The sequence below is a fragment of the Crocodylus siamensis genome, chromosome 5 (genome assembly GCF_052110815.1).
Source record: "Crocodylus siamensis isolate JL-2025a chromosome 5, ASM5211081v1, whole genome shotgun sequence".
Classification (NCBI taxonomy): Eukaryota; Metazoa; Chordata; order Crocodylia; family Crocodylidae; genus Crocodylus; species Crocodylus siamensis.
In genome coordinates, this window is record NC_143399.1 from 162,908,079 (window position 1) to 162,933,393 (window position 25,315).

The following is a 25,315-nucleotide window of genomic DNA, read 5'->3' on the forward strand; positions in this document are numbered from 1 at the left end:
AACATGTCTAATACACTAAATCAATTATTTTAAAATACAAAACCTATTTGCTAAACTTGGTATTTTCTTATATTTCCAACACAGTCAAGATAGCCTCATGAAGACTAAAGAAAAAGTATAAAATATTTTGTCCATTTTAGTTTCCAAATGTAGTTTGACACTGAGATGTATCAACATCTAAAAAAATAAAATGCTTCATACATCATCTCTAACAGTAAAAACATAATCTGAATGTATGAAAAACCACTGATTATTTTAATAAGTGAGTGTAGATAAAGGATCTCTTTCTACTTAGGGAAAAAATACCAACTTCAGTATAAAGCATGTCTTTTGCTGCAAGTTAACTTGTGCTATTAGTTATCAATCACTGAAAAATCAACATTTCTTGTATAAATGCAAATCAAGATTAAAAATCTATTATTTAAATCAAGGCTTCCTGCTTGCTAATTTAAATTAAGATTAAAACCAGTACTTTATACAATCACTTTGGTTTAAATCAATCCGCTCTTTCTTACATTCTAAAGAACTTCCTGCCATTCATATTTTTTCTGCTTTGTCTTTTTTGCATTGCTTCATACTAAATCCCATTAAAGAAAGGAGTCAAAATCTGAAATGCAAATCAACTACATGTAAATTCATTACATATTTCTATCAAAAAAGGAAAATCTGTTTTAAGGGTTAATGAAAAAATGTTTAAATAGGAGATATATTCAGATCAGCAGGGGAAAAATTTCTGTTGAACTTCAAACTTAGAGAAGTGGCCTGTTTTATATGTTCTCTGCTGAACTTGAAAAGAATATACAAAGGCACAGGCAAAGATGAAAAGAATGCAATCAATACAGCTCAATTTCTCTGCTATAATCTTATCCCCCAGAATATGCCTGAGCTAATTAAAAGTGAAAGCTCCGTTTGTGATCAGAGGTGTAACTGAAGCGTGAAATTCACAGCAAAGATAAGTTAGCACTTTGAAATAAAAGCATTACCATCTACCTGACCTACTCTACCTGAACACCCACTGAGGAGTACAGTCTATGTCCTTCTGTACCAATGGCTTTTAGCAGGCCTTTTAAATCTGGTTAAAAAGCAGAACAAAACCAGGAAGTTCCTGTGGAAGCATGTGGCAATAAAAAATAAATAAATAAAATTTACTTTTATGTAATGTAACCATTTAAATTAGCCATTCCAGAATTTCAAATGAAGAGTTTCAAAAGCTACAAGAAATCATTAAAAAGGGTCAATATCATAGAATACACAGAAATAATTTAAGGATGCTGCCCTATATTAAAGTGGAAAAGAAATAATTTTGTAGTAGTGGGACCTTTTGACAGGTTTGTATCTTTCAAAGGGATATTCTACTTATTAATTTAACAAATTAATTCCTGGAGTGAAAAAAACGATTTTAAATCACTAAAGATCTGACCAAGAATAAACACTAAATTACTTCCGTGTTTATCTATAACAGAAGTTGTGCCAGGATTCATGGTAGTCTGGCAAAGTTTAGAACAACTGAATAGGATGGTTTGGATAGAGATGATCCTACTTCAGGCAGGGGGTGGGACTAGGTTCCATCCAGCCCTACTTCTCTATCACTCTATGATACTACTCTGCTGAATAAAGAATTATCAAAATTTTCTAGTAGAAAAAAGGAACACACACAATCTTTTACATAAATTTTTAAAAAGAATTATATTAAGACCTAACAACTCTTTCCAAAAAGTTTCAGAAAGAACAATTAAGCATGGCATGCAAGGAAAAGATGGAATTCCATTTCCATCATGCGAGCCAAACGGGGAAATCTATATTCAGCAACAGTTCTTGCAATACTCTAATTTGATGCATTAGGGTTCATCCTTGAGATGTTCAGAGCCCTTGTCTAGGGACACTCTAACATTAGCCTCTTACAAGAGAAACAGGTGAAAATAATTAAATTATTAGTAGATTTTTTCAGAGCATTTTGCGACCATGAAGAACACAAGCGCTCTCACAAATTTGATCCTACTATAGCACTCAGCACTTATATCCATGGGCCCATTTTCCCACAGCATCACACTCTTTTGTTCCACTCCACTGACACAAAAATATTTTTAATTCAATGGAGATTTAATTTAATTCCAATAAGTAAATTTATTCACATGCATAAATATTTTCTGATTTCAGCCATAAGAATGAAGTAAAAACTCGACTGACTTTCTAAGTGCAGTAAATTAATATACTGCCTACAAGTGTATCAGACTAAACTATCTTGCTAAAGGTATTAGGGGAGGTACATCTAAGAAAATAACTTAGAATCTAGATTACATGTATTGCAGAAAGTTCACAGCAAACATCTAAAGTATGGTGGTAAACTGCCATGGGCAGTCTCCGTGTGGCATGTACCAGCTTAGGGAGGGGACAGGCAGCAAAAAGCAGAGCAGCAGATGTGGCAGGGACCACATCACAGGAACAGAAAGGAAAGCAGCAGATCAGACATGGAAAAGGGATTTGAGTGGCACTCAGACAGGGCACAGGGCTTAATTTGTGGCATACCTGTCAAAAAGGTCAGACCCAACAATCTAGCATACATAAAAGGAAAGAATAAAAAAGCAGAAGGGAAAGAGAAAATGGAAGGGGGAAAAAAGGATCAACAACTCTGCAGTCTGCCATGGTGTTAGAGCCATGGGGTCCTTGTGCCATGCAGGACATACTGCCTTACCCTGCCCCCAGAGGCTGAGGCAGGAAGCAGAAGCTGAAGGAGGCAGGAGGAACTAGGAGACCTGGCCAGAGGCAGCAGCCAGCAAAGTGAGGGGACATAGTGATCAAAGATCTGTGAAGGAAGTGATGCCCAGGTAGGAACACTTTGGGAGGGAGAGGCTGAGAGTCAGACTGCTCTACTGTAATTAATTAGATTAATTTAAGACTGAGAACATTTCTAATAAAAGTAATGCTATAATATTACTGGTAACATAGGAGCTAGCAATGGGTATTTGAAAATATCATTCATTTCCCTATTGAATCCCAGTGCATATGCAACTGCAATGATACAACACGTCCAGGTTCTAACAATGAAATCCACTGAAATCTGATCCCCCCCCCAGTAACACTAACTTTGAAAAATACTTAAACTATAATCTGTATCAATTCTAAACATACGCTTTCCTCTCCTCCATTAAAATAGCCCTGCTTTTGAGATTAAACCAATATGAAGTACTGTAAATATTGGTAATGGGTCTCCCATGCTTTAGAACTCGAGCTAAAAGCCTTTGGAGACCATGGCCAGGGGATTAAAATTTTACAAATTACTAGACTTGGTACTTTGAGAAATGATATTTCACACAAATACAGATAACAGCTCCAATACACTTTGTTCAATACAAGAATTTCAGCTACGCACTTAGTAAAATCTATAGTCAAATGATTATTTTCTCTGTTTCAAAGAGAATTATCTGTTTAGTTTGAATTCTCTTTAAACATACATGTTTGGGATTAAAAAAAATATCACGAATGTTCTTCAATAAATATGGAACTGAATGAAATATGAATCTTGCGTGAATGGCATGAGCTCAATTCCCTTTACTTTTCTACGGAAAGACATGGGATGATGAAAATGCAGCAAAAATGCGATCCTAATCCCGAACTTAATTTTTGGTCCCTACTATTAACAACCTTAAAGTTAAACAACCTAATTTGCACAGTATTACCAATGTCTAAATACTCAAAATTCACAACTGCTTTTACATGTCTTATTTGCTATGCAGAACAGTAGCAGAAAATTATGTATTATACAATGTTCCTACCAATAACTGTTCTTGGTCTTCCTTGGCATCCTTGTAAGAGGAGGGTCCAGGCAACCAAGATGGTAATGGAGTTTACAAGTATCACACAGTAAGAGGAGATGCTGATCATGGTTCTTCTTGCAAATTCCACAACTTTGAATGAACGTTGCAAAAAAGTAATGAAATTACATTTGAGATGGTGAGGCATAAACTATACATAACTGTATTTCTTAGTTACAACAGAAGTACAGGAAATGCAGTATTGGTTAACGATGATGTACAATTTTTGCAGGGTACATTAAGTCAACTTCAAGATTGCATTTTAAGAAGCTTATAACTGAGCATCCTAAAATATTAATGGCACATCATATAATGACCTTTTAAATATGATGTTCTCTTCTTGACATCTACCATTCTCTTTAAATTTATAGTTAAGTAAAATAGGATTGCAATGACCCTTTTGGTGCTAGAATCCAGAGACTCCCAACACCAAGCACATGAGGGAAAAGGAACTAATGAAACTAACTCCATTCTGGAATGACATAGTAATGCAAAAAATGTTACCACTACTATTAACCATTGATGTATTTCAGTAACACTACAATGCCATAAATAGGGCCACATGCCAATTATACTGGACAATGTACAAATACAGGTTATGGAGGTTTTTTTAATTGAGCTACTGTCCCTGTACTCTCATCTTAGTCTGGCGGTTTCAAACATATCAAATTTGTATTAATCAATCATATAATGTAAAGAAACAAAAATATGTAGGTAGAGAAAAGTAAAAATAAGTCTGTTCACAGTAGCTTGAAGATCTGTCATAAGGACGAGGAGTAAAAATCCTCAAACAGTATTTTGTATACCAGGTCAGTAAGACCATACAAAAACAATGGTAGCAAACTCACCATAGCTATATAGGCTGCTAAGTTCTAAGGACCAGAACTTGGATTTTAAATTTCTGTATCAGATATAACAGATTCTGATAAATGAGCTATAGAGGGTAACTTTTCCTTTAAAGCACCGCTGTCAATTAAGAGAAAGAACTGCAAATATGTGAGCCAAAATAAAGAACTGACTTGGCTTCTTAGCCTGGAAATTATTGCAGGATATCTTGGTTATCACCAAACCAAGCCAGACAAAGGTGAGGCATATTTTCCTCAATTTCTGTGAAATGTACATTTCAATTATAAGAGTTAATCCATTTATATTACAGAGTTAACCTAATTCTATTATACAGAACCTCCATTCTACTTGCCTATAAAGAACTGCTGGGAGTGCAGATGCCTTTTGTGTTCCTCCTTCTTTTTTACTTGGTTTCCTCTCCTTGGGTGCTCGCAAAATTGCTGGTATGTTCAATTTCTATTGGATATGAACAAATGCAGTTTTATCCATGTTTTAGGGAGGAGGATTACAGTATACACCATCCCCTTATTTACCACTTCACAATCAGTTAAGTTTCACCACACTGAGGACATTAGGATTACAAGAAAAAAAAAACAGCTTAGCCAGCTATTTTTGCAGACAAGAATTTTGTTTCAAAACTAATGTCAAGAAAACAAAAATCATGCTAACATTTCTCAACGTAAACTGAAAAAAATGCAAACAGTAAAGTGCTGGCATTTTCACTTTTCCTCCCAAGCTTTAAGAGACAGACAAGGACACGTTGGTTTAAAAAGCTAAAAGAAAGAAAAAAGAAAAAACCCACTGCATTTGACAAAAGAATATTGAGGCAGTTTATTTTCCTCAGCATCCCTGCTACATTGGTGCTCCGTAGGTTAATTAGAAAAATTATCTTATTGGACCAAACTCTCCACAAAGCAGACGAGATTCTCTTCGGGTTTCTACTAATCTGCAGTATGCTAGCTTCTCAGACAGCAACCATCTATCAAAGTCATTTCTCGGCGGCCCTGTGGGCCTGCATCTGTTCAACCAACTGGAAAAAAAGTGTCATGCAAGCTGTGCAAATGAATTCTACTTATACTTTTGCTTCTTTTTTGTTTTAATTTAGTAATGTTTACACTGAGAAATGCATTTTGAACTTTTCCTTTTTAAAAAAAGTATTTTAAAAAAGTAAAATGCTTGTTTCTGACAAATCGGGTTCAACTTATGAAGAGAGGTTTTGGTTTTTTTGTTGTGGTTTGGTTTTTTTTGTGTGTTTTTTGTTTTTTTTGGGGGGGGGGGGGTTTGTAAATGACAAGCTTATAAGTGGAACCAAGAAAAAAAAAGTCAGCCTGGAGACCCACTAGAATTAAGCCACAAACACATCACGGTGGATTTCAATGCTAAATCTCATTTTAAGCACAACACTACAAGAAAAGCAGTACCAAAGGCTATCAAAAATTGTTGGTTATAAGATTCAACTACTGTATTTACCTCAATCCAAGATGCTTAGAATTTAGGATGAACCCCGCCCGCCACAATAATTAGATTCTATATACATGGAAAATTATGAATGTGTTGTTACTGTCTATGTAAAGACTCTAACTAGTGGAAGGTCATCCTGAATTCACCTCTCCTCCTCTTCTCCCTCGCACTGTTGTGGTGGAGAAAGCAGCAATAGAAGGCAAGGGGCCATATCCCCACCCCTTACCTTGCCTGCCTGCCCTACTTGCCCCTTGCCCCCCTCTGACTGCCTCCCTACCACTTGATCCCCTTGGTGTCTGCCCCCCATGTACTAGTACCCACCTTCTGCTGCCTGCCCCCTCACCCCAATTCACCTTGTATCCTTGCCCTCCTGCCCTCCCGTGAATGTGCATGACCCCTGCTGGCTGCCCCTCCCATGTGACCCCTCCCCCCACACCTTCTACTGCAGCTCTGCTCTGGCTCCAGGGCAGTAAGCTGTAGCAACCCCAGCCTGCCCTGGGAAAAGCAGTGGCAACTCTCAGGCAGGCTGGACCCAAGCCAAAGTAGAAGGTAACAGGGCAGAGTAAGAGGGGGCAGACAAAGAAGACACAACCTGCAGTCTCCCCAGCGCTCCCCCAGCCACAAGCCCCCTCCCCCACCAAAACAGTCATCCTGGCCTGAGGCAGGCAATGGCACAGCTTCAGCTTCAGCTTCATCCCTGGGCCTAAGGCAGTACTTAAATCCAAGACAAGACTTCTCCCCCACTCCCATGATTACTGGGGGAAAAAAGCCTTGTCTTGGATTTAAGTAAATATGGTGTATAATGTCCTTTTATTCATATCCTGTAAAAATATTGATTCCTCATGATATTTATTCTCCACAATTCTCAGGAATGCAATAGCACATCAATTTCCAATGTATTATTTCCTGAAAATGGCTGTTATCTGGGTACTTCCCAGGGGGTGTGGGAGGTACTACCATAGAGACCTATTAGATTTTTCTTTAACACCACCCCCAAAAAAAAAACCAACAAAAAAACCAGGCATTTACATACTGATGAATACATTCTCAGAGTAAAAACAATACAAGTACTGAGAAGCAACTTCAACCTTCTTTAAAACCATGACTCGGAATAGCTTTATCTTTGAATAAGTAAATGTCCATTGCCATATTGCATGCTGAACTTAAGTGACTTTCAAAGAACATGTTCAAAGAATCTGTATGTTTTTGGTTTTTGTAATCCCATAGGCCTATGAAACAGTGTATGCTCAAATGTGCCTATGGCAAAAGAACAGGCAACCATTGCTGAAATAATCAAAACCTTCTCATGTCACTTATATTGTGCACTCATGTCTAAATATAAGTAGTGAATCTTTTTCTCTACACAATTAAACACTGCTGCAAATAATGTGCAGTTTTATGCATGTACACTTTATAAAGTGTTCATAAACAGTCACTACAAACCCAAGCAATCATACTGGTTGAAACCTACAGTTACTAAAGAAGTGAAAAAATACGGTAAGATTAACTCATGCTTCAAGTTTAGCTTCATCACAAATGACAGGTCAATCAGTTACAGCAAATGAAAGAATTTTGCAAACAAGATAGCTATTACAACAACAAAATTAAGCCACAGGTTCCCAGTGGGTGACTTGCAGAGCTCTAGATATATTTCAATCAGGAATCATTATCCCTAGAGTACGCTTGGATTTGATCAAATTGATTTTTCTCAACTGCAAAAAGTGACAGATACAAACAGAAAAATCTATTCTCAGAATATCATGGCTGCCTATAAGGTGAAAAAATAAAAAGGGAAAAAAACAAACCTGGCCAATGATTCTACCCAATAGAGCCCAGATTCCTTGTCCTTCATTTCGTAGCTTTCCATTCATATTTTGTAGTTCTTCCAAAGACTCGCACAGCTGAAATGTAAAAAGCCCCTGTTAAAGTTTATTCACTGAAGTTACTTAACATTTACTATCTACAGGAGGTGTTTTACCTGTAACTTTTATGAATTAGACAATTAAAAAAAAGTAGAACTCAATAGTCATGTCAATATCACCAAGATCAATGGAATTATTCAGCCATTTAACGGCACTACAAAGAAAAGCTGAGCAGCCATCTGTTTTGAGAAAGCAGATTGAAGTAATTCAGCATAAGGTTCTACAAGTACAATCAGAAAGCAAGATTAAAATATGCTAATACTTCATACGAGTTGAATATACTACTACTTCTAGCTGCAAAGTTATGACAAGTTTTTCTATACCGGAAATCAAGTTTGGTCCCCTCCTCTACTTCCAAAATAAATGCAATCTTAAAAGAAGACAATGTTGGCAGAAAGGAGTATTTTTAAAAGTAATTCTCAGTTATAATACTGTATCACTTCTTAAAATAACTGCATTCCTCAACAAACAGTATGAATTTCTCACAATATGAATTTAAAACATGATTCAAATGCCATGGTTTCATAAATTTTAACCTGCCTAATACAGAGACCATAAGTATTAGACCATTCTGCAAAAATGGATATAATCCACTGAAAAATTATAACTGTTTCTGTTTCAGAACAGGAATGGGCCCCCAAACTTAGGTAAAATCACATTCCATACCAAAGGAATGAAATACAACTATTTTCACTGAGAAGAGAAAGTGCAATTACTCAAAAACAAGATCAGGAATGAGACAAATCAAGTTACAATAACCAAAAAAAGGGCACAAACAAAAATAAAGAAACTACAATAAAAGAGGCCTCAAACCCTGGAAGTGGTTCCATGCAAAAAGTCTATGCCCATTCAGGACCCTACTAGAGCTATAAAGCCATTTGAAGGATATGGGAACAAGTCAATATTTTTTAAATGTTTTAATTATAGTTACATATGAGATATAAGGAAGATATCTGAAGTATAAATTTTTACCCTGCTATTTCAATTTTAAACAACTTTTGTATATCACATTTAAAAAAAAAAAACCCTCCGGATAGCAAAACACTATCAGTATACAACATTCAGTACACTGTTGTATGCATTAGACTTCTTACCTTATTATATTCCACGTGAAGCTTTTCTTGCTCATTTTCCAATTTATCTTTAATATTCTTTTGTTCAGTCATATTTTCCTGGATCTGAATCATGCGCATATTTCGCTCTATTACAAACAAAATCCAATAGTCTCTAGCTTCAACTGGATTTTTAGGGATTATACATTTGTTAAAAGAAGTGCTACATATTAAAGTGTTAAGCAAGAAAGTTAAAATGTAAAATTATTATAATACAAACACAGAGGTAGCCAAATGACAACCGAAAGTCTTGTTAAATACCCTAGGAATGGAATAAAACAACAACACAGTTCTGCCTGTCCTTTTGATGCATGGGGAAAGTTTATAGTCCACATTGGTCTGAGACAAAAAAATAGAAGAAAGTAAAGGAGCTCCTAAAGCCTTTGCTTTTGAGAGAAGACTTAAGGTCAAGAGGAAAAAGCATGTACAAAGAAGAAAGAGAAAGATGCCAACTAGCTACCTTACACTCTAAAAAACATAATTCCCCTTCTCCTCCCTACATTTGAAGGAATTTGTGTTACCAAAAAAAAAAAAAAAAGTTAAGAAGTCAAACATTTTTATTCTTTGAAATGCTGAACTCTGCAGTCATTTGAATACAAAATCATAGCTAGCTTTTTCTTCAGTGAGAAAAGGAAATAGAATTATAATATATGCATAAGTGTAAAGCTGATTGTTATAAATGAAGCCTTCCTATTTTTCTTTCATCAAATATTTTCTTAAAAATCAATTTCATAAAGCTCAAAGCATATGTACAGAATTTCCTATATAATTTTAGAAACGTGACTATCAGGTTCTCCTCCTTACCAAGATAATAATTCACAAAATCAGCAGTGAGAGCTGGCTGCTTATGTTTCCTCCTTCCATCCACACTGGAACTGGTATCTGAAGTGTCCACAGGAAAAATGTCTGTACTGATGCCCATTAATTCAGCTTTACGCATCAGTTTACGTATGGCCGAAGCGCTGCTAGTGAGTGGACGTGGCAGCTTCTCTCTTGGAACCCAAGCCTGAGGCCTTGTGGTGCGAGCCAGTTCTGCCTTAGCACGATACTGCTGTAGTCTAGCATTGATTCGAGCCTATAATCAAAATCCCATAAATCAAAACACAGTAGAAAACAAAGTAATTTATGCCAGCAAATATAATCTCCCTTGGAAATAAGTATACCATAGGCATTACTTTTAATATGAAAAAATCACATTCTAATCAGCATTTTCCTCATTTTAGGATCTGGTACTCAAGAGGGAAAGACAAAAATGGATATATATTTGATTTCACTTCCAAACTTTACAATTCAGCAGCAGTATATTTTCTTAAACTTAGGTTAAAAATTCATTCTCAGTAAGAGAATTGTTATCAGTCACAGCTCTCTGCCTTCAACAAAAGTGTTAATATAAATCTGCCAGCTCCCAACAATCACCTGTAGCAACAGTCATATCTAGGTTAAATGGTATTATGCTCACAAGTGGATAAAATCTGTTGCTTGTGCTTCAGAAAACAGATATACATATTGTATAGCATAAATACTGACACCTTTGCCCTGTTTTTTGATAAAAAAATTCTTTCCAGAGTGCCATTCCACTTTATAAATTAGTATACTAGCTGATATTAATGTGCCACAAAGACAATTTCAACAAAAGCAGGAACAACAATAGAAGCACAGTGCATATATTGCAGATGGCATCTATGTATCTGCGACCATCTGGGAGACCAGTCCCAGAAGATCAAGTTGTAACAGGTAATCAGAAATACTGTCTGCAGGAATACTGTGTAGCAGCAATTTTGGCAGAAAATGACACTAGCATACAAACTTTCAAAGGAATAAATCCAGCTGAATACCAGTTGGCATTTTGAGTACCTGCCTGTATAAAAACGAAACTAAACTAAAGGGCGTTAATCCAACTGCCACACCGCATGGTACAAGATACCCATGAAAGAAAAGCAGCAGTATTTATATACCATATTTACTCAACTCCAATATGAGGTTTTCTTTTCCTGTTCAAGGGGAAAACAAAGCCTCGTTTCAGAATCAAGTATCAAGTGAAAAAACAGAAGAGGCGGCAGGAATCCACTTGGGGAGGCACACAACCCAGAACAGAGGCACCCAAAAGTGTGGCAGGCAGGTGGTAGAAGGGAAGGCAGCACATGGAACAGGGGCGTGAGGGAGAAGGACAAGTGTCCAGGGGGGGAGGAAGCCCGACTGTGGGAGGGACAAGCAGCAGGGAGGGCAAGCACTGGGGGGGGGGTAACCCCCTCCCTCCCCTACTACAGTGGTTGTAGGGACAAATGTAAGATGACCCTCCAATAATTAGATTCTCTACATGAAAAATAATAAAAAATTTACAATTTTCTATGTACAGAATCTAATTATTGGGGAGTCATCTTAAATTCAAAGACATCTTCGATTCAGGTGAATAAGGTACATGGTTACATTTGACGCACATCTTTAATTATATGCATCATTGTTGATAGTAACATTACAGACACAGTTGACTCTGCACACTGACTCATTAGCATTTGTCAGACGTTTAGCAATAAATCAGTCCATATCATATTGGCAACAAGAAAAGGAAAATTGACATTACTGGCAATCAGCCTTGTTTGGCTGATGCGGCCGATAATGTCACCAATAAATGCTGTGTGCTGCAGCAGCATGCATGGGGACAGCCCGCCAGCTTGGAGACAATCAGTAAGTTGGGGGGAAGAGACATCGGGGAGGGGTGTCTGGGGGGATGCTGTTCAGGGCCCCCATGATGCGGGAGGGAGTGGAGCTGGGGCTGGGGCAGGGTCTGCACAGCCAGGACAGGGTGGGGCACAAGACAGAGCTGTAGACAACTCGTCCAGGGGGTGCTGGGCAGTTCCCGCCACTGCACACACTCCTGGGGAAGGCATGGGGGCCATGTGGCCCCTGGATCTGTGTATGGGGAAAGGGTAGGCTGCTGCTTCAGGCTCAGGGCTTGGGGCTACACCAGCCTCTTCCCAGCAGGAGGGGAGGCTGGAGTGGACAGCAGCACTGGAAGGAGAGGTTACAGGGGAGCTATGGCAAATTTTTGGGTGGCTATAACCCACTCTGTAGCCTCCCCCACAGCATCAGCGCCACCCTCCCCACCCCAAGTGCAGCCCCAGCCCAGCCTCCCTGCCAGGAAGAGCCCAGCACAACCCCCAGCCTTGAACTCACATTAGCAGCCCTCCCCACACACACATCTGGGGGGACGTGCCCTCCATGCCCCTCCCCAGGGTGTGCAGCAGTGGAAGCCACCTCTCTTGTCCTCTGGACAAGCTATGCCATGTTTCCATCCAACATGGCACCCAACCCCACTCTGACTGTGCAGCGCAGGGCACTGTGGGGACTGCATCCCAGGCCCAAGCCCTCCCTCACCATGGGGGCCTCAATGTGCCCACCCATGTCCCTTCCCTTCCCCACGCCCCTTCCCCCCAAAATAGACTTACTAACTAGAGGTTGCTCTCCATGCTGCCAGGCTGCATATCAGCAATTGGATCAGTGTCAGCTGATATGGTTGGTCAATAATCTGCCATCAGCACTGGCCCAAAAAATTTTTATCGGTGCATGCCTAGTTTCTGTACATCAAAATCTAGAGCATGTCCAACACATGACTTTCAGATATGACCTGGCACCGCAAACCTTTTCTATAGTCCACAACACCCTCTGCAATAAATAAGTGGATCCATCTGCAGCTGCCTGGATACTGCAGTAGAAAAGAAAAAAGAGGAAGCAGGAACCAGAAGCACAGAGATCACATTAAAGAGTGGGAGAAGGACAGAGAGAGGCAAGAAAAGGAAGGAAAGATTACCCCCAAGAGAGGGATAAAAAGGAGGTGGTCAAGTTCCAAATGGGTTAGTGGGTAAAAAGAATTAAAATGAAAGTAAGGTGCTCACTAAACATGGAGGGACATGTGTGACAGGAGAACATGTCATCAATACATTTATTTTTATTACGCCTCCAATTTAAATGTAATAGTTTTACCAGTTAGAAGGGGTACAGTCTATAGTTAGAAATATATTAACTAATAATAGGAAGAAAGAGTCAGTGAAGACTGCCAATTTTTTTTTAAAAGTTAATGAACTGGAATCAAATTATGGATACGAGAAGTTATACATACAGGGGATTGATTTGTTTTCTCTTGCCTTGGTCCCTTAACTCTTATTTATTACAATATTTACCACAATGTCTCTTAGGTTTACTCTAGAGTCGGGGGAGAAAGGGAAAGTGAAGGAAGTACTGCACCAGGGCATCTTTATAAGTGCAAAAATGTATACATATATCCAATGTAGACTGAGTCTTTGGATTCTGGGAATAAGTCGAGGAAATTCATTCCTTCCCCAGCTCAATAATCGTAGTTTTGAAATTTTGTAATGTTAAAATCTACCAAGAAAACTACAGTAGCCAAAAAACTTTACAGGATTACAACTTGTCTACATAGAGAATAACCTAAAGGAAGCTAGGGAGTAAATTTACAGTACACTAACTACTATACCAGCTCTACATGCAGACACTTCTAGTGAGCCCTACCCACCCCTTCAGTTCTGAGCATATCTCTAAGTGGTTTTGACACAAGCTCCTCATGGCCATTTGCTATATTAAATATGACTTTCTTCAATTAATCAATAGTTTCAAAAGATCTGTTCTTATAAAGCCACACAGTTCCTTTTAAAAGGGGTTAGAAATTTCTGAGAAAGGTTACAAAGTTATAAAGCAATTTCATTTTAATTCATACCAAAAAACTGCAGGATATTATTTGTAGTAGGGATGTCCAAATTTGAGCACAGGGACCTCCAACTGAACAGGACCCCCAAGCCCCCCACTGCACAGGCAATGCAATATCACCCACTGCCATGCAGGTCTCCTGCTATGCAGGCATGAGCTCTCCTGGCCCCCTCCTGCCATACTGCCCTGCCCCACCCAGAGACCCTGGCTGCTGAAGCTGCAGAAAAAAAATGAAGGAGTGGCAGCTGGCAGGGAGTCTCTGGGCTGGTGTTAACTCTTTATTTGCCAATGGAGGCTCACAAGCTGCCAGTTGAAAACCCCTGTAATTTTACAGTAATGTAAAATAATATTAAAAGCCCTGAAGTAAATGAAAACTAAGGTTAAACTAAAGTCTATTACTCAAAAATTAGGAAATGTCAGAATTAAAACTGTCCATTAAACCTTCATTCTACTCACTTGTGTGCATATGTTAGGATAATTATATGATCACACACCATTTTTTTTCCAGAGGACTTGTGCCCCAATGAGCACACACTTCTATGATCTTCATTCAGTCTGTATGGTCCCTAGCCCCAAAATACTATTTACTGTATACTTTCCAAATGATGAATTTAGAATACAGGATTCTAAATAGTCAGGCACTGTTGGCTACTTATATAGTGAATCACTCCTGTCGATTTCAAGCACGCTTGTTGGTGCTCAGCTCTTCTGCAAACCTGAATGAAAATGTCAGGAAAACACAATTAATGACCAGCTAAAAAAAGTTCAGTTTTAATGATTTGCCCACCAAACTACAGATAGAAACTCTGTGGGAGAGACAGGTGCTGAATCCAATTTTTCAGGACAGCATTCACTGCCTTAACAATAAAACCATCCTTTTTCTAGCTACAATCCAACCTCACTCATTAAACTTCTTCCAACTTCTGCAGCCCTTATTCATTCCTAAATCAGAGCCCACCCTATGGACTGCATGATATGATGCACTCAAAAATACCATGTGGAATCATGTAATTAAACACTGGATTACACTGTACATGTACAATGCAGCCAAACTAAGACTGAACAAGGAACATAAATTCTGACACATCCTACTTTTTGAGGGCTTGACTTCAGTATAATTTCCTAGGTCTTTAGAAAACAACAAAAAAAACCCAGAAGTTTCATCACATGAAAGGTATACCAGTTTCCATAATTATCTTCAGATACAGATTTGCATCAACTTTGCTAATAAAGCTACCTCATAGGTGTAGCAGATTGATACTCATTACCTGAACCAACCAAAAAAATACCACTTTACTGTGAAACTCACTGGTAATCTGCTACTCAGCACAGTAAATACCATTTTGCCGATTATAAGTAGACTTATTTCCCAAAGAGGGACATAAAAAAATCACACTCAAAGGGCTGTCAACCTAAAACTATACTATACAGAGGAGATGACCCTGCATGGCACACTGCCTGGCCCTAAAGGTGCCATACAGGGTCATCTACTCTGTTATGATGGTAGCAAGAATGGTTCGGCTCACGCAAGGAAGGGCCACAATTTTTCAGTGATCCAGACTGTCAACACCACACAGGTCTGGGATTCATATTGATCCCTTTGGGTTCTTCCCCCAGTTAGCTGATACTTGTGGGATTTTGTAACAACAACAGCACTTCAACTTTTCCCTAAAATTCTGTCAGAAAATGTAGGGCTGACTTAACATGCTGGTCAATTTGCAGTTGAAAACACAGTATTAAGGCTCAGGATTTCAGATTCTATTCCAGATTATGAGGCACTGTTTTCTACTGGTTACAGGCTCCTAATGTGTGTGACTATTTACATACATCTTTAGCTTCTCTCTTTCCCCAAACACCCCTACTCTTCCCTGCAGTTCATCTCAGCTGTCCCTCTGCCAGCAATCTTTCTCTGCCATCCCCACCTCAGAACAGAGCCAGACAGTTTCCTTCTTCTGAATTTGATCCAAGCCCCACAGCATGCCCTGAATACTGGGTAAGGAAATCACAAGTAAAATCATACCCAGTTCTGCAGCAAGTGAAAAAAGGCTTACAATAAGAAAGTGTTCTGCAACTTTAACTGTACTTATGCTACCACCTACAAAAACTGAAGAATTTTCTTTAACATGCACATAGCAAAATATCCAACTCCTCGCTGCTTTTACTTATTTCCTCTAATTTTTATTTTAAGATTCCTTTAAAAATACAGAATTAAAGGAGAATTAGAAGTTGTTCTACTATAATAAACTAGTCAGGATTATTTCAATTCAGATGCTTAGTTGAAAGGACTTTCATATATTATATTTTGGAGGAATTAATTCTTTTGAGTGTATAACCTAAAGATAATTTACTGCCACATTAACCATATGCCATTAAGTGTATTCCAAATTTCATTTTTAATTACAACAATTCCACCCTTCTCCTTTCATGTTCTTATTAAACGTGGAAGATTCATACATGTGCAGTTCTGGAATTAATACAGTACCTGTGCTTCTGGCGAGAGCTGTTTCTCTCTTTCCTGCAAGGACATTTTACAATAAGACTGTAAAGCCAAATAGTTCTTCCGTTTCCATTTTCTGTCTAGTCTGTCTGCATGCTGCTTACAATAAGCAAAAAAAGGATCTGCTATATCCTGTTTCAGTAACAAAGAGAGAGATGAGAGGGGAAAGAAAATAATTCTAGTTAGAAAAAAAAGGATACGATAGAATATATAGCCATCATTCTGGCAAACCATTTCACATATTCAAATAGATAATTTTAATAGAAATAAGTATTTTTAGGTCTCGCTTACACAAACTTGCAATCAGTTTTGTTAATTTTTCTTTTATTGTTTAACAATTTAATTCAACTGATGCAACCCTTGTATAGACATTCAGATTTTTAAATGGGCATACTGGTTTTACATAATTTATCAAGAAATCAAATTAAGTTGATATAAGCCAGGTTTAAATTAGTTTAAGAGTATGCAGGTGAGAGAGCTGCACTAGTTTAAATGAACTGTTATTTAAGCTCAGTACTTCCTTTTTACATACTTCACAGTTTATGAAACACCACAACTTATTACAAAACTTTAGTTTTCTTCCCAAATTCATAAACTATATAGTTTCAAGTTTACTTTGTTTTCACACACAAAAAGTACACCTATTAAACTGTTGGAGACAAAGAATGACTGTTCAGTTTTTAAAAAGTCAATGTCAACTTCAAAAGTTTAACTTTAAAAGACAGATTTATTTACATAAAATACTCTCAATTGATAGTTTAGGTGAAAAACTTTAAAATACTATTCAAATATCAATTATATACAAAATTTATTCTAGGAACATATTCATTGCATATGCAATTTTAAAAAAGTTGTTTAAAGCCTCACAGTTACAGAGCACTGAGAAAGATCCTACCAACATTCAATGTGTCAGGTATCCAGGTTGTAGCTGTATTAGTCTAAAGGAAAAGGCAATCAGGACTCGTAGTACAGATACTATCTTTTATTAGACCAACAAGATTTTTGCCAAAAACATTCTTAATTAAAGAATTCTTTTGCAAAAATCTTGTTGGTCTAATAAAAGATATCATCTCTGCTTTGAGTCTTGGTTACCAACATTCAAGGCACGTCGCTGTTCTACAATTCTGCAAGTTAACAAGAGGAAAACTTCTATGCAAAAGGCTTTATCGGCAATTCAAACAGCAACATAAAGCAGCACACAAAAAAGCATTTATGGCATTATGATTTCACTAGTCATGAAGAAGGGATCAGAAAACTGAGACAATTTCCTGTACTGAAATTGATGAAGATTAGGCATTCAGATCTAATGTCAGATTTTTTTTCCCTTGAAACAATTCATAAAAATATGTTTACTGTTATATTTTAAATACTAAAGATTAATGTAAAAACCATCTTCATTCCTTCTAAAGTGTTCTTACTTGCTGTTTGATCAATTCCAAGAACCATTGACTACTCTAGTGCCCAAACTGCTTAACAGAATATTTGATCGTTTCAGAAAAAGTCCTGAAAGGAAACCCTTAACTATATTTCTTTCACACATACCTGCACGCATGCACAAACTTCTCTTGAAGAAATACTGAACAGAAGACGATCACAACCCAGACACTGATACTCCCAAGAAAAGTGGCATTATGTAAAACTCTATACATAATGCTTTGCTATAGTTATAAGGAAATAACTTATTTTTATTTCAGTTTCATTTTTCTCTCAATTTCTTCAAATGTTTTTAGTCTGACCTAAGTGCCTGAAAAGTGCAAGAGCAGACTAAGACTGGCTGAAACTGAGATGGACTGCAACTTCACAGTTTATGCTAAAGTCTTTCATACCCAGGCTATTTTCAAGATAGAAACTTGTCACTGTGGTTTATTAAAATCTGGCACTAGATCCCATGCCTGTCTCTGCCCCCCACACATCCTTGCTAATTCTCCATTTCTACAGCAGTGAACAAACAAAATACTATTCTTGCCTGTCAGGAAACACCTACTTAGTCATTACAGACAAGTATAATATTCCATTTTGTTTTAAATGTATATATCTGTATATTTAGATTTCAGAGGTAGGATAATAAGTGACACAGTTTACCTCCACAGAAATTTGAATTAACAGCTCTCTCAGATTAACCTCAACAAAGTATACTTGTTTATAATTAGCTATTTAAAGATATACACATTTTTAGGTGAAAAAGATGCCAAAGGCATAAAACTGGTGGGAATTCACACAATTGGCTTCTTTAATAATCGTTAAACCCAGTCCATTACTCCCAACACATTTTAGCTCAAAGTACAGTATTTATCTTTCCAAAACATCATCTTGCAGGAACTAGTTATTTTAGTGAATAGTTCTGATGGAAAGCAAATTATGGTCCGAGTGGTCAGCTCTTCCGAAAATAAAAAGCAGAGATTTCGTTGTCAATAATGAATTGCAAAGAGGCCTGTATATGCATGTGTACCTCTCACTCATTCATACATAATTTATTTTCTGTTGTGTATATTATATAAATAAAAATGTGAACTGCTATATCAAAACTATGGCCAGGACACTCGACAGAAAAAAATATTTCAAATGAACAAATCATATAATAGAATATTTTGTCATACGGAGTGCTTAGTTCATATTATTAAGAAGAAAACTAATAAGATTAAATGTGTGTACAGAGAATGGACTTTCAGTACCTTAACTGGATGAAATTATTGCTAACTTGAAAAAGTTGAGTCTAAAGGAAAATCAGAAATCAGTTCATAACAATGAAAAATAGCCACTTATAAATATTCTATTGAAAAACTTATACACAAAATATTAGAATAGAAACATGGCCAGATTCTCAGGCCCAGCTTGATGCTGTTCATATAATTTAAACAACACAAAGGGATGGATCTGGCTGAAACTGGCAAATTCAACAAAGCAGGGGGACTTCCAAATTGCAATGAAACTGCCAAATCTGACACCTATGTCATTCTCTCTCATCCCTGTCACAGAGGCACTTCCAGAAAGAGAGGGACAAAATGAAAAGACAGACAAATGGATTTCCCCTGCCTCAGCTGGTGTATGGTTTCTTTAAAACCATAGCTAGATGTCAAGCCTAAAATCGGAACCTTGACGGATTGAAATTTTTCCTGGTGAAACTAAACAGGAGAAATCTGGCGAAATGCCTAGTGCTACTCTCAGACTACCAAAAAAGCCTCTCACTTATATTCTCATAGCAGCATCTTAAAATAAATGTTCATCAGACCAGGGTTGCCATATAACAGTAAATTTACAGACACCACAAGATAACATCCTAAAAACACCTGTCCATGACCATCTGTTAATAAATAAACAATTAAAAGCCTTCCGTGAACACCCGGAGCCACTGGAGCTTTAAGCTCTGTCCCAGGGAAAAAAATGTAGGCAATGTTAAAAGACGGAGCATAGCAGCACCACTTGATGTCTGAAGGCAACCCAGCACCCTGTATGGAACTCTTCTTAGCACTTCCCCCAACATGAGCCACATGCTGCCACTGGGTCCCATTTCCCATCTGACACCTCTAACAGTCCCTTGCATTAAAGGTACAAGGAGGAATAAGGTATGACCTGAACATAGCTACCAGCTAAGGATGCCCAGCCCTAGAAGCCCTGCACAGTGTGAGGGAGTGGGGCCTAGGAGCGGCCGTGAACTCCCTAGCGCCCCCCTACCGTCACTCAAGGCTGTATTCAGCATCCTCAGATTCTCGGCCGCCGCGACTTTGATCTTAAATGAGTTTAAAATGGGAGGCTGCCTTTATCTCCCTGGTGAACGGTACGTAATGGTCCTGCCCCTACTCCATATGGGGTGCCTCTGTGGACCCCTCCCTTAAGGGGTATGCGTGGGACGTTGTGCAGTCCCTTGCCCTCTGGTGCTCTCTCTAGCACCCCGGGCTCATCACCCGCCTGACGCCCCTGGGCCTGGCTCTCCGCCGCTGCCCTGTCACCGGCGCCCCTTGGGCCTGGCTCTCCACCGCCGCCCTGTCACCGGCGCCTGGATCGCCCACGTCTGGGCTTTTGCGCCCTTCTCAGGGCCTCTATCGCGCCTCCGGCGCCTCTCGTCCCTCTTGGGTCTCTGCCGCCCTATCTGTGGCCGTTGCCCCCCTTCTGGGCCCACGCCTGCGCTCCTCGCACGCACTCTCTGCCCCCTCTGGAGCCTTGCCCTCTCTAGGGCCCACACCGCGCTCTCCACGGCCGTTGCCCTGCCTCTGGGCCTGCACCGCCCTCTCTGCATGTGCTCTCTGCCCCCCTCTGGTGCCTTGCCCTTTCTAGGGCCCACGCCTGCGCTCCTTGCACACGCTCTCTGCCCCCTCTGGAGCCTTGCCCTCTCTAGGGCCCACGCCGCGCTCTCCGCAGCCGTTGCCCTGCCTCTGGGCCTGCGCAGCGCTCTCTGCATGCGCTCTCTGCCCCGCCCGGGGCCTTGCCCTTTCTAGGGCCCACGCCTGCGCTCCTCGCATGGTTGCCCTCCTACTGGGCCTATGCCGTGCTCCTCGCGCTTGGGGCTCAGGTGGCCACAGCCGTGCCTGGCCCCCTTGACCCTTCTCTGGGTCCTTTGCCCCACTGGGCAAACACCGTGCCTCTCCGGCGCAAACTGTAGTGCTACACTGGCACCATGCCCCTACTGGGCACCGGGAACCCCCGAGCTGCTGGGGAGCCCCCCTGAGGCCTCCTCACTCCCCTACAGCCTCACCCAGTCCTCCGGTGTAACTATAACCAAAACACCAGCCACCTGGCTTCCACACAAAACACAGAGCCTCCTGCTCACAACATAAACACTGAGCCCCCCCACCCAGGGCTTCCAACCATACCTCTCGTCAAGGTGCTCTCATCCCCGGCATCATCGCAGCCAGTCAGCACCACAATGCTGCCACTACCAATTCAGGCCGCTCAGCTCAGCCGCAGAGCTCCTGCTCCTGCGGTTGCCAGAAGGGAACTACTAGTCAGGCTCTGGCCTGGGCTATTTATAAAGGCCCGGCCCTGCCCCCTTCTGGCCACCTGACCGGCTGGTTGCCCTAGCAACCCGCAGCTGCACTGCCCTGTTGATTGGCAGCTCCGACAATCAGCACCTGAGCTGCCCTGGTGACTGACAGCTCACCTTATCTCCTTCTTAGGCACGGAGCACCCCAGTGCCTCCATAACACACAGCCCCAAGGCACATAGTGTATCTAAGGAGTAGGGGGAGCGGGCTATGGAGTGACACCCTCCACCGACCTATAAGGCTTTGTGAATAGGACACAAGAAGCAGCTGTCAGAGAGCCTGTACTGCTGCCTCTGGCTCAGCAGCAGCAGCATGAGTTCCTCCTGTTATAGCAGCATCTGCAGCTGCCTTTGAAGTAAAGAATGGAGACCACGGCAGGTACACCTAAACAGTCAGAGGGGGGCCACTTGCATAATCAGGGGGCAGCAGGGCAGGCCCTAGGAGAAGAGGCTATGGGACCTGAACCTGTTCAGCCTCCACAAGAGAAGGCTGAGGGGGGATCTAGTGGCCATTTACAAACTAGTTAGAGGGGACCAGCAGGTAATGGGGGAGTCCCTGTTCCCCCGAGCGCTACCAGGAGTGACTAAATATAATGGTCACAAGCTGGCAAAGGGTAGATTCAGACTAGATATCAGGAGGTGCTACTTCACTGTCAGGGCAGCTAGAATCTGGAACCAACTTCCAAGAGAAGTGGTGCTGGCTCTTACCCTAGGGGTCTTTAAGAGGATGCTAGATAAACACCTTGCTGAGGTCGTTTGACCCCAGTACTTTTTCCTGCCATGGCAGGGGGTCAGACTTGATGATCTCCTTGGATCTCTTCCAACCCTACCAACTATGAAAAATCCTCTTCTTTTCTCCTTCCCCCGCTCATTCTTCAGGGATTACCTTGCCATCCCCAGACACTGAAAAGCTTGTTATGCCTCTGCTGGGGGGTAGACTAGAGTGGGGATAGCATCTGTGGTTGGTCATGTCAGAGTCCAGGCAGCCAACGCAAGAATTTTTTTAACATTTTTTTACTGACAACCTGCAAATTTACTGACATCTAAGCTTTCTGTTATTATAGCCTTAAACTGAAATTGCAACCTTCTAAATGCCATCCAGCAGCTGGCAGAATTACATTTACATTACGTAAAACGTATTAGTAAAGATGTGTGTCATTAAAAAGGATGGTTGTCAGTAAAATTACTGGGTTGATAACCCTGCATCAGCCCCTGGAAACCAAAATAATACACAGTTTTAAATTTCCCACCCAAGCTTTTGTTACGACACTTACATTTTATATTTTTCCACAAAATGTGCAACATAAACCTACCTCCTCTGCTGCTGCTTCTGACAACAATCCTTCCTTCTGAGCACAAGTCACGTGAAAATAAGCTCTACACATCCCAGCATCACAACTAATACAGACACCAGTTCTGGCAAAGCGAGGATCTTCACAGAAACTGCACTCCTACAGCAAAACAAAGCTAAACTTAAGTACAGAGTAAACAGTATAGTATAGATCTCAAATATAATTTTACTTGATATCTGGCATAACGCAAACATAATGTAGATGATTTCTTCACAGGCAAAACTTGTATTCAATTTTATTGACAGATGAGTTTAGTCTTATGAGGTATGCAGAGGTAATTTTCAAATAGATACTGTGCCCCACTTCCCTCTTCATCCTAACTATTTAACAGAAACAGTGCTTGATGCATACTGCACTGTCAACACATCAAGGACCTAGATTTGTTTGACACAACACTGAGTTACTGGTTACTTCCCCCAAACTAGAGAAAATTCAGAGAAGAAAAAATAAGCAAGCAGTGTTCTATAGAGTACTAGAATGTTAAAAAAATATTTAAATCTATATCTTCTTAGTTAAATGACAAGTAAGGAGTGAGGATGTGTCCAAACTATCAAGCTGTAATTGAAACATATTAGCACTGAGAATATATGAAAGTCATGGATCAATGAATAACAAGCATTAAGATGATAGGCCACATACTTCATAGCTTCCTGCAGGTGTTTTGTTATGCCCTCTCATTTCTGTTAGAGCCAAGGGGACAGCAAGGTAAAATTACTACCTCTGATGTTTGGAGTCAGCAACAAGGAAATTCTTGTCTGAAGCACTAAGCATTGTATGGGTTGTTTTTTTTTCATCTCAATCAGTTTTCTGGAGTCTCAATTTGCATCAGAATGAACAGACTCGAGTCACTAATACAGAGACTATTCCTTGAAATGTTTACATTGATCAGATGCAGTGTCCCCAGAGTTATAGACAGAGATGTCATTGTCACAAACCCTATTATGTTTTGGGGAGGGGGTGAAGTTCACAAGGTGGCAGGAATGTTTTCTTGTCATTCACATGGCACGTATAATCTCACTGGAAAGCCCATGCTATGTTATATCCATTTATGTAACAGTTATCACTATAGATTACATATTATTTTATGCTGCCTGTATACATCTTTATGGTTTTGGATATGGGGGTTTCTCCTTGTCAAGGAAAGGGAATGGATGAAATGCTAAATCTCTCTTGCTATTGTGACTCTAGAGCAAGAAGAATTGGCACTCCCAGGCCCAGACATGTGTCCCAAGGCACTGCCTGCCTGTAATGAAGTAATCAACCTCTATAAGCAAAGGCATCTGAGAGGATGGCCTCTCCAGCCCGAGGAATGCCAGGTAGCCAGGGAGGCCAGAAACTTCTGAAGAGTTCTGATGATTCATGGACAATTGGAATAATGCTGATGAGGGAGCTGGCTTGCAGGTTAAAAACTGTTCAGATAGAATAGAGCTCTTTGAATCTCAAGATTTGGGGGCTCAATGACCCCAGCAGTCAGAGCTGGCAGAATCTGTAGGAAAGCTGAATTCTGGAAATACTGGAAGAACCTGTGAAATTCTTTTATCCTATGAAATAAATCCTTTTGCGGTTTTGTCTCCTTACTGACTGTCTCTAGGAATGTTTTGTGGGCAAGAGAAACTCCAGGCTAATCTTTTCCACAGGAAGGGGGACCTATAATTTCTTTCATAACCCAACAATGTGGCCACCTGGGGCTAGCAGAAAGTCCCTCACCACCTGCAGGGTTTGGTATTAAGGAAGCAGAGCTAAGGCTTGCCAGGGTAGGAAGCTATCCCAGGGCAACCTCAGTATGTTCCTAGGGGCACGTGGAGGTACATTGAAGACTAACTTGGGACTCTGTGGGGCTCCTGCAGACAGGTTTATGATGGTCATCAACTGAATCTTCAAGATCACTTCAGCTTTGTCAATGAAATTGAGGAAAAGAAATTTAGCTTAAGCATAAGAAAAAGTTCCCAAACGTTGTAAAATAGTCTTCTACAGTAAATGATGAAAGCCTTGATCACTGCAGTCATTTAAAATTAGACTACACTAGGTACACAGAGGGAAGAGTCAGACATGACAGATGGGAGATGAACAAGCTAGTCTGATTTAAAGTTCATGTCAGGATTTTTTTTTAAACTATAACTCACAAAGAAGTACTTACACAATTTCTACAGCAATATATAGACAGAAATGAGTTTGTAGAACACAAATCATTATCTATCAAATGGAATTTTTCAGGAATGCTATTTTTTTCTGTATCCTTGCCATGATAAGTTCAAAGTTATACTCATGTCACTTTGCTTTGTGACTAAGTATGCCTTTCCAAATTAAGGGAAAAACTGATACACTGAATTTCCAACAAATGACCATATGGGGACCAAGTATTTTGCCATTTTAAAATCAGAAAAACTAATAAAATCACAATAAATCATATGAAGTCCAATAGCTCATTTAGAAAATTATCCAACAGTTTCAGCAACTTTAGGACTTATTCAGATGAGGTAGGAATTACTTCACCCGAAACTGCCTTATATTTGTTGTTAGAGTAACATATTTTGTTAGAGAGTAACACATTTGTTGTCATACAGTAATTCCACTGCAATAATAAAGTGACTAAGAACAGCCTGAAGAGCTTTAT

The 25,315-nt window shown here is 39.8% G+C and overlaps 1 protein-coding gene across 1 annotated transcript in view; it reads right to left on the minus strand.

Moving 5' to 3' along the window:
* PHF14 (PHD finger protein 14) overlaps nt 1–25,315 on the minus strand; it is a 289,953-nt gene that overhangs the window by 197,116 nt on the left and 67,522 nt on the right. The window contains exons 7-13 of the mRNA XM_090046914.1: nt 22,663–22,800; nt 16,358–16,504; nt 9,958–10,228; nt 9,136–9,242; nt 7,925–8,020; nt 5,011–5,114; nt 3,774–3,905 (exon numbers count right to left, since the gene is read on the minus strand). Coding sequence (XP_089903040.1) covers nt 3,774–3,905; nt 5,011–5,114; nt 7,925–8,020; nt 9,136–9,242; nt 9,958–10,228; nt 16,358–16,504; nt 22,663–22,800 — 995 coding nt within the window. The remainder of the gene's footprint in view (nt 1–3,773; nt 3,906–5,010; nt 5,115–7,924; nt 8,021–9,135; nt 9,243–9,957; nt 10,229–16,357; nt 16,505–22,662; nt 22,801–25,315) is intronic.